The sequence below is a fragment of the Bison bison genome, unplaced genomic scaffold, assembly GCF_000754665.1.
Source record: "Bison bison bison isolate TAMUID 2011002044 unplaced genomic scaffold, Bison_UMD1.0 scf7180017864471, whole genome shotgun sequence".
NCBI lineage: Eukaryota > Metazoa > Chordata > Mammalia > Artiodactyla > Bovidae > Bison > Bison bison.
This window is the reverse complement of record NW_011495032.1, coordinates 23,654,040-23,666,529: the sequence shown is the minus strand read 5'-3', so window position 1 is coordinate 23,666,529 and position 12,490 is coordinate 23,654,040. Positions and strand designations below refer to the sequence as shown.

The 12,490-nt window shown below is 36.4% G+C and overlaps 1 protein-coding gene across 1 annotated transcript in view; it reads right to left on the bottom strand.

Moving 5' to 3' along the window:
- Positions 1–473: 473 nt before the first annotated feature.
- BZW1 (basic leucine zipper and W2 domains 1) overlaps positions 474–12,490 on the bottom strand; it is a 12,728-nt gene continuing 711 nt past the window's right edge. Inside the window, exons 2-12 of the mRNA XM_010860943.1 lie at positions 11,729–11,802; positions 9,559–9,735; positions 7,845–7,939; positions 7,016–7,081; positions 6,281–6,416; positions 5,437–5,546; positions 5,121–5,291; positions 4,588–4,734; positions 3,899–4,037; positions 2,766–2,888; positions 474–2,152 (exon numbers count right to left, since the gene is read on the bottom strand). Of these exons, the coding sequence (XP_010859245.1) occupies positions 2,121–2,152; positions 2,766–2,888; positions 3,899–4,037; positions 4,588–4,734; positions 5,121–5,291; positions 5,437–5,546; positions 6,281–6,416; positions 7,016–7,081; positions 7,845–7,939; positions 9,559–9,735; positions 11,729–11,792 (1,260 nt within the window). The 5' untranslated portion in view covers positions 11,793–11,802 and the 3' untranslated portion in view covers positions 474–2,120. The remainder of the gene's footprint in view (positions 2,153–2,765; positions 2,889–3,898; positions 4,038–4,587; positions 4,735–5,120; positions 5,292–5,436; positions 5,547–6,280; positions 6,417–7,015; positions 7,082–7,844; positions 7,940–9,558; positions 9,736–11,728; positions 11,803–12,490) is intronic.

Genomic DNA, 12,490 nt, shown 5'->3' with positions numbered 1-12,490 from the left:
TGGCACTGGCAGCTGAGACTCAAAATTGCCACTTAAAATTCAGAATGAAAATCTGCTAAGTCTTTTTAGAAAGCATTCCCTTTCTTTACACTACACTGTCATAGGTGACATCCATTTACTGTTAATATTGTAGTAAGTAAACACTACCTTGTCATTATGAAGGAAAAAACTGATCAAAGATCATAATGTAGTTTTCTGGAAAACTACATACACTTTCACTATACACAGTATATAATAAACAAGGTACACTCTGTACTGCAGCAACATGCAATGGTTTGGTTGTAGAAATGTTAATGTAATTTCTGCTACATCAGAATTCTGTGAAGTTGGGAGTCATAAGGATGAAAAGAGCAATTATTTAATGGTTACACAGTAGATACATCTGACACATAACATACAGTTACCACTAGGTATCAGCATGGAATTTACAAACAAAAACTTAAAAAAAAAAAAAAAAAGAAGACTGACCTATATAAACCTAAGTGTAAGGATGGACTTTATTTTTTAAAAAAAGTCTTTTGAGGACTACAAATTACAAAGTAAAAGCAGATCACTATGTAGAAACCTAGTGAATACATTTTGCCTGTGCATGAAAGCTTTATCAAAAGTCATTCATTTAACAACTTCACCCCCTTCACAATGGTATCAATTATAATGCTCTTCATAAGGTTATATCTTTATTTCAAACTATATTACATGTTATTCCCTCAAGATAAACTTCTAAACACAAATTCTTGGCTCATAAGAATGGCACCTTTGAAAAAGGCAATTCCCACCCAAGTCTCTTGTGGCATTATTCCAAGTTTGTTTCTTTCACCAGTCAAAAAACTTGCAAAGTGTTCACTTTCAACATGAAATCTTTCCAGCAAAAAGCGTGGCCACACTTTGTTTTCTAATGACTACATATAAAGACAGGTAGCAGCAAGAAAAGATGGAAAGTAAACAGGCAGCCATTAAAATAAATGGATCAACTGTATAGGAGAGATATTTGGCTCATGGCAATTAGAAAAACTGGCAACTAGGTTAACAGCCAGATAATTGAGTCATAAATGAACCTGTGAAGAGAATGAAGCTGGTCCACTATGACCAAGTAGGAATACATCATTATCACCTCACTTCACTCTTTACAACAAATACGCTAAGCCAACAGGCAATATTGAGTTGTATTTGGAGTCCCAATTAGAACATGCTGATCATTTTTCTTTCAACAATTTTCTGGGTTTAGTACAGTCATTTGCTTTACTCGCACTATTTTCAGTCCTCTCTCATGAATCTAAGTGCAGGGTAAGTGTAAAATACTTTAAATGACAAGGCTTTTTCCAAGGTATATTTGAAAATGGCTTTGTGAAAAGAATATTCATTTGTTTTGTGTGGAAAGAAACAAACTGAATGCAGAAGTTTCTCAATGGGGAAAAGCTTAATTTTTCTCTTCCTACTACCTTTGCCACATACAATTTCCCAAATACCCCACTTTCAAGTTTGTTCTCCATGGCTTCATTTTAGGGAATGAAAATCAGAGAGCAGACAATTGAGCTCAAGTACATCTGGGGCTAAAAATGCCAAGAAAATGTTAACATGGAAGCAATGGTCCAGATACTCAAGATTCATGTTAATGAATTCAATTACTGTATATGATAGTTTTCATTGATGAGCAGGGCTTTGGGCATATCAAATTATCACACAAATCATTGCCTTCTGAGACATTGGATACTTTTACAGTTTAATTTGCAAACAGAATTTTTATAACAAATTATTTTTAACCAAATCATATCTTGAAAACTGTTTATATAGAAAACCCAGGGAATAAAGTGAACTGTTCATTGTGGAAGGCCTTAAATTACATTATTACAGTAGAAAATACAGGAGGTAGAAGATAACTGAAAAGACTAATGCAACATCAGATTCAAATCTATAGCTCCTGCAGCTACTTAAAACATGGTTTTAGAAACTAAATCCAACATTTCCAGTAACCATAGAAACAGTTAAAATAAAATTTGCCATGAAAGCCCTTATATCATGCTTGATATAGGGAGGTAGGAAGATGTAAGAACCAGGACACATGAGACATGACATTTTATCTACAACTCCTGTTTGCTTTACTGAGGGTGTAGTTTCAAAATTCAGTCACCTTCTTCAGCTTCAGACTCAGATTCTAGAAAAGGGGAAAAGTGCAATCAAGCATTACATGATATCAGAAAGTAAAAGTTCCATTTATTAACTTTACTTAAAAAAATTTTTATTAATAATGATCTACTCATGAGGAGGATATCAAAAAGTATGCATCTGTGAATCTCAAAATTCATAAATATTTGGACTTCCCTGGTGGCTCAAATGATAAAGAAATCTGCAATGCAGGAAACCCCGGTTCAGTCCCGGGGTTGGGAAGATCCCCTGGAGGGCATGGCAACCCAACTCCAGTATTCTTGCCTGGAGAATTCCATGGACAGAGGAGTCTGGGAGGCTACAGCCCATGGGGTTCCAGAGTTGGACATGAGTGATTGACTAATACACACATTCTCAAAATTTTCAATTTTCCTAAGAATTTTAGTATTATGGCCAATTCATCAAAATACCTGAAGTCTAGTTTTCCTCCCCTGCCTTAAAGTAAATGAGTTTTTGGAGGTGTGTCATGAATGAACAAAAATCTGTACTTTAGGTACAAAATGGTATCTGAATGAAAGATGACATGTATGGACATATTCTTGTCCACATTAAAATAAGTTCTCAGGCTTTACCAAACAGACTGCACAAATGAAAAGACTTACCTTCTTCAGCATTTTTGAGCCACTCTACAAACTTTTTCATTTGCTCAAGGAAGACACTCTTCCCCTTGGCAACGTGTGCATCTTTATACCATTTTAGAATGGGTTCTTCACTCAGAACTTCAGCTGTAAAGAAGAGAACAACCTTTACATTTGTGGAGTATTCATACAGTACTTCCATAACTAAGGCAGAGTTAGAAACTCCCTAAGGTGCACATACCTCATTAGCAATTTTGTTTTTATTGAAATGTAGAGGAAAACCAATTATTTTTGTTGCTTACAAAAACAAATCTGTATTCAACACTCAACTAGTTTCTTCAACAAATTTTTTAAAGAAAAGTAGAAAAGATGAAATGAGAACCATATACTAAGAAACTTTTTATCAACTTGTAGAGTGATTCTCTCAACCAAAGGCAACCTGATCCCCTGGGGACATCAGACAATGTGTACAGACGCTGCTGGTTGTTGCACTGGGGAGATGTGCTACTGGTGCCTGCTGGCTGATGCCAGGGATGCTGATAAACACTCTATAATGCACGGGACAGCCATCTACAAAACAGCTTTCTGGCCCAAAACAGTAGTGTCAAGGCTGAGAAATCTTGTGATAAATGATTAGGGATATTTGATAGATAATTAAAAAGATTATTTTACGTGTGGTACTGTGATTTTACTTAAAAGTCCAGTGTTTTATCGATAAAATTAAAAGTTATTTATTAACTTTTCCAGAATTTTAAATGAGGATTTTAAAGACTTACTTCTAAATCTGGAGGAAGTAAGTGGAGGTATAGATACTTTAAGGAAACCTAACCACAAGTTGATAATCACCAAAGCACAGGGTGCTAAAAAAAAAAAAAAATCTGGGGATGCAGGTGGGCCTCTAGGTTTAAAATATGGGAACCAAGAAAATCATTTGTCTGGGGAAGAGGACTGCAGCAGGTGAAGTCTGAGGCTCATCAAGAAGGCTTTAGAGATGTTTTAATGATAATGCACTAAAAATGTATCCAATTATTTCAGACAACTCAGCCCTATGATTAGAGTGAAATACTTTAGGGTGCTGATGTTCAGAGAACTATTCATTAGAATTATTGAGTTTTCTAGGTTTTGCAATAAACATATTAACAAAATTCAAAATTTACCTTTATAAAAAAGCACCACTATTTTCTGGAAGGCTTTCATGAAATGAATGTTGTCATAGCAGTACTCCTGAATCTTCAGTAACAGAGTCAGCTCAGACTGACCTTGAGTTGTAAAGGCAGCAAGTAGAGGGCTGTATTGCTTTTAAAGGGAAAAGAGAAAAGATCTAGTCATTCAGTACAATGGATTTGTACTGAATGTACTGAATTTGTACATTCAGTACAAACTCCTAAAAGACCACAACTCATCTTTTACAATCACTATATATTCTATTAGTGGAAGTTTTTTGTTTTGTTTTGTTTTGTTTTAAAAAGGCAGAAAAATCTCTTAAGCATTTAAATCAAAGAGGCAATACTAAACCAAGGATTCCAGATAACTGCAACTACAATCTTAATATTTTAAAGGGAAAAAAGAGAGAATCCTCCTATTTTTCAATATTCTTTCAAAAGCAAACACCAAATTACAGGTTTAAGCTACTTTTAAACATGTATTTGTTTTTATCCTGTGAGCAACAGAAAGCCCAAGTTAAGACTTTTTAAAAGGTTATCACCAATATTTAATGTTATTTGTCTACTTACTGGTGGTTTACCCCCAGAAACCATAGGATATGATAAATCCTTTTGGAAAAGTTCAGACAGTGCACTTATCCCCACTTACAAAAATAATGTTTTATCAGGCACAATTCTAATACCTTCAAGTGCTTGATGGCTTGCTCTGCTACAAGCTCCTCTTTTTTGTTCCATTCCACAGTGCTCATTACGCTGGACCACACTATTCCAATGACAACAGGTTCTGGGATGTTGTTTTTTTTCATTTCTTCCTTGACATACAAAATTATCTGCAAAGAATCCAAATTTCGTACAGAAATAAGTATAATATTTAGTATAGAACTAAGTTTGATACTATACGTATCAAACTTACAAAAAGCATAAGACCTTTCCATGCAACTAGCAAAGACCCGAAGACCACATACAACCACATAACTTTTAAAACTAGAAGGTATAGACTTCTACTTCTAAACCTTATGTTACACATAAGCACACTACCTAAGAAAAGCCCATGATGGAAACAGAAAGGTCTGTCTATTGGCCTGCACCCTACAAAATCCCCAACTATTTGGATTTTGGGGCACATGTTAGGCACCAAATATGGAAAAGACTGAGGCAAAGCCCCAGCATAACATTCTACAGCTATTATTAAAACTCACCCTGGTGAAATACTTACATCCTTAAATGGATCACCACGGGACATCTGTTCTTGAAGTTCTTTCTGGAGTTCCTTACGAGCTCCTATGGTTTGCTGATTCCGAACATATTCTGAAAGCTCTTTCAAGCCTGCCTCAGTAAAATACTTTGTGAAGTGTTCAACGCTTTGTTTATTGGCAGGAAAAAGTTCCTGAAATGAGAATTTAATCTGGTTAAATGGTCTTCAAATCATTCAAAAAACACTTTCCCTCTTCTCACAGATTAAAAATGGGAAAGCTGCCGATCACATTTTCCTTAAGTGTTGTCAAGAAAGTGAAGAATGAAAAGTCACAAACCATCAGTCTGTTATCCATGCTCACTTTCCGAAGACTTGCAGCTACTGCATTGATATCTTTTTCATTTATCCATGATTTAAAGAGCTTTACAGCAAAAGCTGCTGAAACCCCTGTAGAAAAACAGAGCTTATTTAACAGAAGTACCTTCATGGATTTCAATGACTTTGTCTCCCCATGTCCTCTCTCTGAAGGTCCAGCACACAGGATTATTCACTTTATCCCCAAACCTACCCCTAAACCTCCCTCTGCCACTGTTTACCAACCCATTCCAATTCCTCTACTCTACCACTTGTTAGTTGTGTACTGTTAGTCAAGTTAGATTTTTATGATGTGTAAAATAAGAGTGACGATTCTTACATTTGACAGGGTTGTTCTGAGAATTACATTAAGGCATGTTAAATACTCAGTAATCAAAGCAGTAAAAAAAAAATTAGCTTTTAAGTTACTGTACAGAACAATTTAACTATGGAAATCATAAAAGGGAACTTGTTTTTCTTTTCAGCTTGCCATTTCCCCCATTTCTCTATTCAAAATGTTCCCAAGTGTCCCAATTGGAATTAATCTCTCTGGGTTTCCACAGCATTTCTATTTTTACTTTACAATCAATCACATTTTGTCTAGACCCTGGATATTTGGTGTGTGTCTAAATGCTAAAGTTATACATTAAATGACTGAAATGAAATGAACCAATTAAATTCAAGGATACTAGTTAAAAAAACTATCACTATCACAAGTCGAATCTATACAAACTATATCCTAACTTTTATATCAGTTCATCTTTTATGCTCTTATCTACACCACTCTCAGCCAACTAGAGATTATCCATTTATGAAAGGTTGATTACCTTCTTTAACCAAATTCTCATTGTAAAGGCTATTAAGAATGGATGCATTAAGTGTTCCATTAGCCAGAAGAACACCAGTCAACATAGCCAGCTTGTTCCTTTCCGACTCTGAAAAACCCTTTAAGAACAGCAGCAGCTATAAAAGTAAATAGTCAAGGGTTAAAAGAAAGAGCAACTGTATTATATAAAGAGAAGCAGTAAAGCATATTATATTGGTTAAAACTATGGGCTCTGAGGTCTAACCACTCAAGTTTATATCTGTTATAATACTGAATAATCTTAGGCAAGTCACTTAACCTCTGGCGCAGTCTCATCTCGTTCATGTATTTTACACATGTAAATGTGTAAAATAAAACTTGCTACACAGGGCTTTTGAGAGTATTGAATGAGTTAAAATTAACTTTACCAAATTTTCTGTGCACTGATATGTATACTATCTGACTCTGACAGCAAGCATGGTAAATTTCTCTTTGTCAAGGTATTTAGCTCTGATCTGTTACTCTGACTTTTGAACAAACTCCACTTGGATTTTTACCCCTTTGCCACTTGTTTGAACACAGAACTAAGAAACAGTGTACAGCAAATTAAACTACATGATATACTCCAAACTTCATTTCAAAGACAGCCCACCTAAATATCTAAAATTATCTCAAATCCATGGCAGAATTAGGATTTAACATCCCCTTCTTTGGCCCCCAACCTTTTGTTTTCCACAAAGGATATTGCTGCTCATACCTTTTTAACTTCATCTTCAAAACCTTTCTCCAGGTATTTGTAGCGCCTGATTAACTTGTTAAAAACCTGTAAGAATTAATGAAGGAACTGAATAACTTCATATGTAGAAATGTCAGATACCCAAAAGATCTAAATCAGGGAAACTAAGACCTCTCCACAGTATCTCTAGAACAGCAAAGAAATGAGCCTTTCATTAGATGTTTAATCAGCTTAGGAAGTCTTGTCCTTTCCAAAATCCTACAATATACCAATAATGTTAACACTTTAATCACCAGCCCCAATAGACTTTTATTGCCAAAGTATCAAAGCACAAATTAATTACTGCTCAAATACAAGTCATTTACCTATCTGTAGGATATTAACAGATGATCATAAAATATAGTTCTACTTTCTGAATGACAAAGACAACAACCCTTAGGTTAGATATACTTGTATGAACTTTCAAATGAGATTTTGACTGATAAAGAAGCTAATCTGCCTATAACTCATTCAACTTTAAAAAGCTATATGTAGAGTAATTTAATGATGGAAATCATGATAGGGAACTGATTTTCCTTTTTCAGCTTGACTTTTTTCCTTAAAAAAAAAAAAAAATGAATTAATTCTAGAAAAACAAACAAGAAAAGGAAAAGTTAATTCAATTTTTTCCTATTTTTTTTTTCTTCAATGCATTTTTAAGTTTCCAAATCATACTGTACACCAAGAACACCTCTAAACTTTCAGCTCAAATTCCTTCAACCTTCTACCACCAACCTCTTAAAAGCAGACTATTCCTTAAACATTAGCCAAATGGATAACAGCTAACTGAATTATGTAAAGTTTAATTTACCTGAGCAAATGCTTGCATGGTCTCTAGGTCTTCTTGTGCTGCAAACACACAGACATCTGTACGCATCATGTCATCTGCCAGTGTACCACCTGGGGCTAAAGTATATTTCACAAAAAAAAATTAATAATTATTTCAACCTTTCTTTCTGATTTCACAGTTCCACCACTGAGCAACTGTTTGACTACATGCAAGCTATGGAAGACTCTCTAAGCCTCCATTCTTCATGTACATAAATAACAGTTCTCATTCCAGCAGGCTGGTATGAGGTTCAATACAATGTTACTGTGAAAACATTTTGGAATATTTTAGGGAGCCATGGAAATGACATTACCAGCATCAACTGAGGATATATAACTAAGTAGCACATTCTGTTAAGATATCCTGAGCTGCTGAGAGTGAAGGCAGGAGTAAATTAGCAGGGCTATGAGTAGAAATATAATGTGAGCCACATAATGTAATTCTAAATCTCCTAGCAGCCACATTAAAAATAAGAAGTGAAATTAATTTTGATATACTTTAACCCAACACATCAAAAATATTAACACTTTAGTATTCAAAGTATTATTGAGATGTCTTATTCTATTTAACATTGTCTTCAAAATCCAATGTGTACTCTCAATTTGTACTCGGCACATTCTAAGTGATTGATAATTAGCTAGTGACTAATACATAGAAGAATGCAGAATTAGGCTTCAGTTACTTGTTGTTCAATTGCTAAGCTGTGTCCAACTCTGCCACCCTATGGACTCAGGTATAGTACTGTCCTGAATTGACTCCAGGACTCTAGTGGACACCAAAATCTGTCAGTACTCAAGTCCCTTATATAAAAGGGAATGTGTGTGCTTAGTCACTCAGTTGTGTCCGACTCTTTGTGAACCAACCGACTGTAACGCACCAGGCTCCTTTGTCCCTGGGGATCCTCCAGGCCAGAATATTGGAGTGGGTTGCCATGCCCTCCTCCAGAGGATCTTCCCAACCCAAGGATAAAACCCAGGTCTCCTGCATTGCAGGCAGATTCCTTACTACCTGAGCCACCAGGGAAGCCCATGAATACTGGAGTGGGTAGCCTATCCCTTCTCCAGGGGATCTCCCCAACCCAGGAATTGAACCAGGGTTACCAGGGGCATAGTATTTGTATACAACCTGCATTTATCCTTCTGTATATTTTAACGGTCTCTAGGTTGTACGTAATATCAAATACAATGTAAATGCTAAAAAATAGTTGCTGGATACAGAAAATGCAAGTTTTACTTTTTGGAACTTTCTGCTCCTCCCCTCCCTGGAAAATTTTTGACCCACAGTTGGGTTGAATCCATGGATGTGGAACTTTGGATATGGAGGCTTGTCTGTATGAAGTATTTGGTAAGACAGAACAAGAGATACAGATTTCTTCATTAACTCAGAGTATGCAAACATGAATTGGAAAAATCACTGATGACAGATGTTTTGGGACTTATGTATCAGACTGAAAAGTCTTCTCCAAATGTTATGGTTCTGTCATGGGTTTCAAATATAAAGCTATACAGAGCAAGGCGATCTGCAAATTTACTATAATTTGAGAAGGGAAAAAAAAAGTGAAAATCCATAGGGGGTAAAAAAAAGAAAACAAACAGAAACAAAGCCATCCTGATTTGATATGTCTGTCAAACAGTTCATATGCTGGGTTTTACATAATCCCCATACAACACACTTCTCATAAGACCCGGACACTTACCCAGCATTCCGCCAGCCACCAGGATGTCAAAGAGTGTTTCTGCATATCGTCGGTAATCAAGTTTTGCTCCAGAAGCATCAAGAAACTTTGCTACTGCTTCCAAATCAGTACCAGTTTCAGTTAAGCCTTGAATAATGCAGTCTTGAAACTGAGTAGGGTCAAACCTCTCTTTTTCATCTGGAGGGAAAACCCCAAAACATTTAAGTTTTAAAAGGGCATGAAACCACTGCCCTATGAAGCTGTAACTACTGAGTAAGTTAACCACATTCATTACAATTTCACTTATTTCAATACCTGGAAAAAACAAACGCTACTTAATTGCCTAAGACCTGTAACACAAGCAAACACAACAGGGGACTAAATACACATCCTTTGCAAGTTGCACCTCTACGAGTGCAAGACAGGACTGCCTATCACAAGAAGTGTATGGCTTTTCTCTATTTTTTCACACAGGTCTCCTAAGTGACCTAAATGAGCTGGTGTGTTCCTACTGCTAGGAGACAATTTCCACCTGGAATGTGTCAAATTCAAGATATCTTCTATACCTCAGGTAAACTTTATTCCTGAGTGAAATTTTGTCTAAGTACGGACACCTCTTGATTTTCTTTAAATGACCATAACACTTTCTACTTAAAAAAAAAAAATCACTCTAATACTTATTAAGGTAATTTCTAGAAAGTACATTTTTTGAGTATCCAATACATGACATGCAGCAGTTATGAGTAGGGGCTCTGGATTTAAACTGCCTGATTTAAACTGAGATCAGCACTTAGCTATCTAAAGTTGAGCAACTTAGTGCATTCTTCATGTCTGAATGCTCCTGAGGTAAATGGTGATTAAGAGTAGGATCCATCTCATGAAGTTGTTCTGAATATTAAACGACATAAATAAAATAGAAAGCACACTAAGCAGTGCCTTGGGTATATACCTAGCCTTTACTGTGCTGCTGTTACACACTCCAGGGTAGGGTTTGATTTCCCTATCTAGGTTAGATGATGTCTTAATTTCTACATAGCACCAGGGTGACCAAAGTTTGCCTAGGACTTTTCTTGTTTCAACACTGAAAGGCTTATGTCCTGGGAACTCTATTCAGTCCCAGGCAAATCAGGATCCAATTATCAAGAACTAAGAGACCATGAGTAATCTCAATCTGCAACTGGGAAAGTGACATATCTTCCTGATACTAACAACAATATTAAAACTACTTGATAATGTATTATACCAGATAACATATACAGGCTTTTCCATTATAGAATTGTTCTGGTTCCCAACTATTCTTCCTCTTGAGAAAATTTACTGGCCTAAAACTTAATGAATCTTCAAAGACTAGAATCAAAACACTCCTTGTTCCCTGCTGTAAGGTGGCAGGCTACAATTAGAAATTAGAAGATTATTTAATATACGTCTCAAAGTGTCTGCCACTCAGGGTTGAAAAACATAATTTATAACCAGTAGCCAACCCAGTTCTTTATTTCCTAAAAGTTTCCTGTAAGATAAGGTCAATATGTACTTTTGAGCAATAACATTGAAAAGTTTAGGGGTAAAACATTAAAGCTAATAAAAAATATATCTGAGACCACATCTCATTTAACTTTATATCGTGAGTTGCTACAGTATTCAATATTCCCCAAAGTATATAATAAAACACAAGTAGTTAATGCAATTCTTGTGCTTTAAAACAAAAACCTAAGTCTGTGAGGAAATAGTTTCAAAAGACAGTGCAATGTGAACTCTGTTCCATAATTAACTTCCATGGGTTAAAGTCTGATTTTTCTCTCACAAATGTTCACATAGCTTGGATGAAACTAGTAATCACATTAGGAGTTCTCCTTTTATAAATTGACTTTTTCTCTCAACCAAAATCTTGCTTAAATGAAATTTAGCGAGTGAAAATGAAGCCCTGAAGTCCATACTTTTTTTTTCTGTTTAGAGTCACTATATGTTCACAATAAAGACCATTCACTAGCTTGCTTAGATCTATGTTGATATCACAAATCTTAAAAGCAGAAGAAACAGTAAAGATATCTGACATGGCAGTCAACTACAAATTCAAGCTCCTTTCTGGCACTTTCTCTTTAAGTTTTAATACTAAGCAATAGCCTGCCAGAGGAACCAAAATATAAGTTATTCTGGAGGTCTGCAGAGAAGATATTAAAATATAAATATTTACCTCTTTTTCTGGTTTTAAAACGCTGGCCTGATAGCGTTGGCTTTTGCTGCTTTTGATTATTCATAAAAGACACCCTAAAGGGGGAAAATAAGGCCTTAAAAATATCAGTGCCATAACATCCATTTTAAAAACAAAGCATCAAACCTTGGCCTAGTCACGGATAAACTACATAGAACATACACTTTCAGCCTAGCAGTAGACCTGGGAAGGCATAAAGAATTACCTTTGCTTGATTAAATGTAAGTTCAAAACCTGCATTTCTCTCTACAATTTAACGATGAAATGTGAAGGCCACTTTTAAATGACTTCACAGCGCCACTGCGACTAGTGGCAAATCACCCATCATAAGCACAGTCTCCTCCTCGTTTCTGTTTAAATTCGCCTTCATCTTCCACTACTCTGAGCACCACAGAGGGCTAACAGAAACGACCACCGTAATTAGCAGGTATCCAAAACATGTATGTTAATTTAAAGACGCTATCAGAAGGCTAATCCCTTCATCCGAGGGCAGCACCACCCTACCCTCAAGTCGTGCCCGGGACCGTAGCGGTGGCTTGCACCACTCCAGCCGGCAAAAGGTGGCTGAGAGCGGGCCTAGCCTCCTCCACCCCATACCTTACAAGGCAAGCCTCCTGCCGGGGCACGTGTCTCCCCATTCAACCCTTCCCGGGCCTCCAGCCCAGCGACGGATAATCCACCCCCGCCCAAGGGCTGCTCCTCGCCCGCAGCCCCTTCTCCACTGACCCCGTGGTCGGCGGTGGC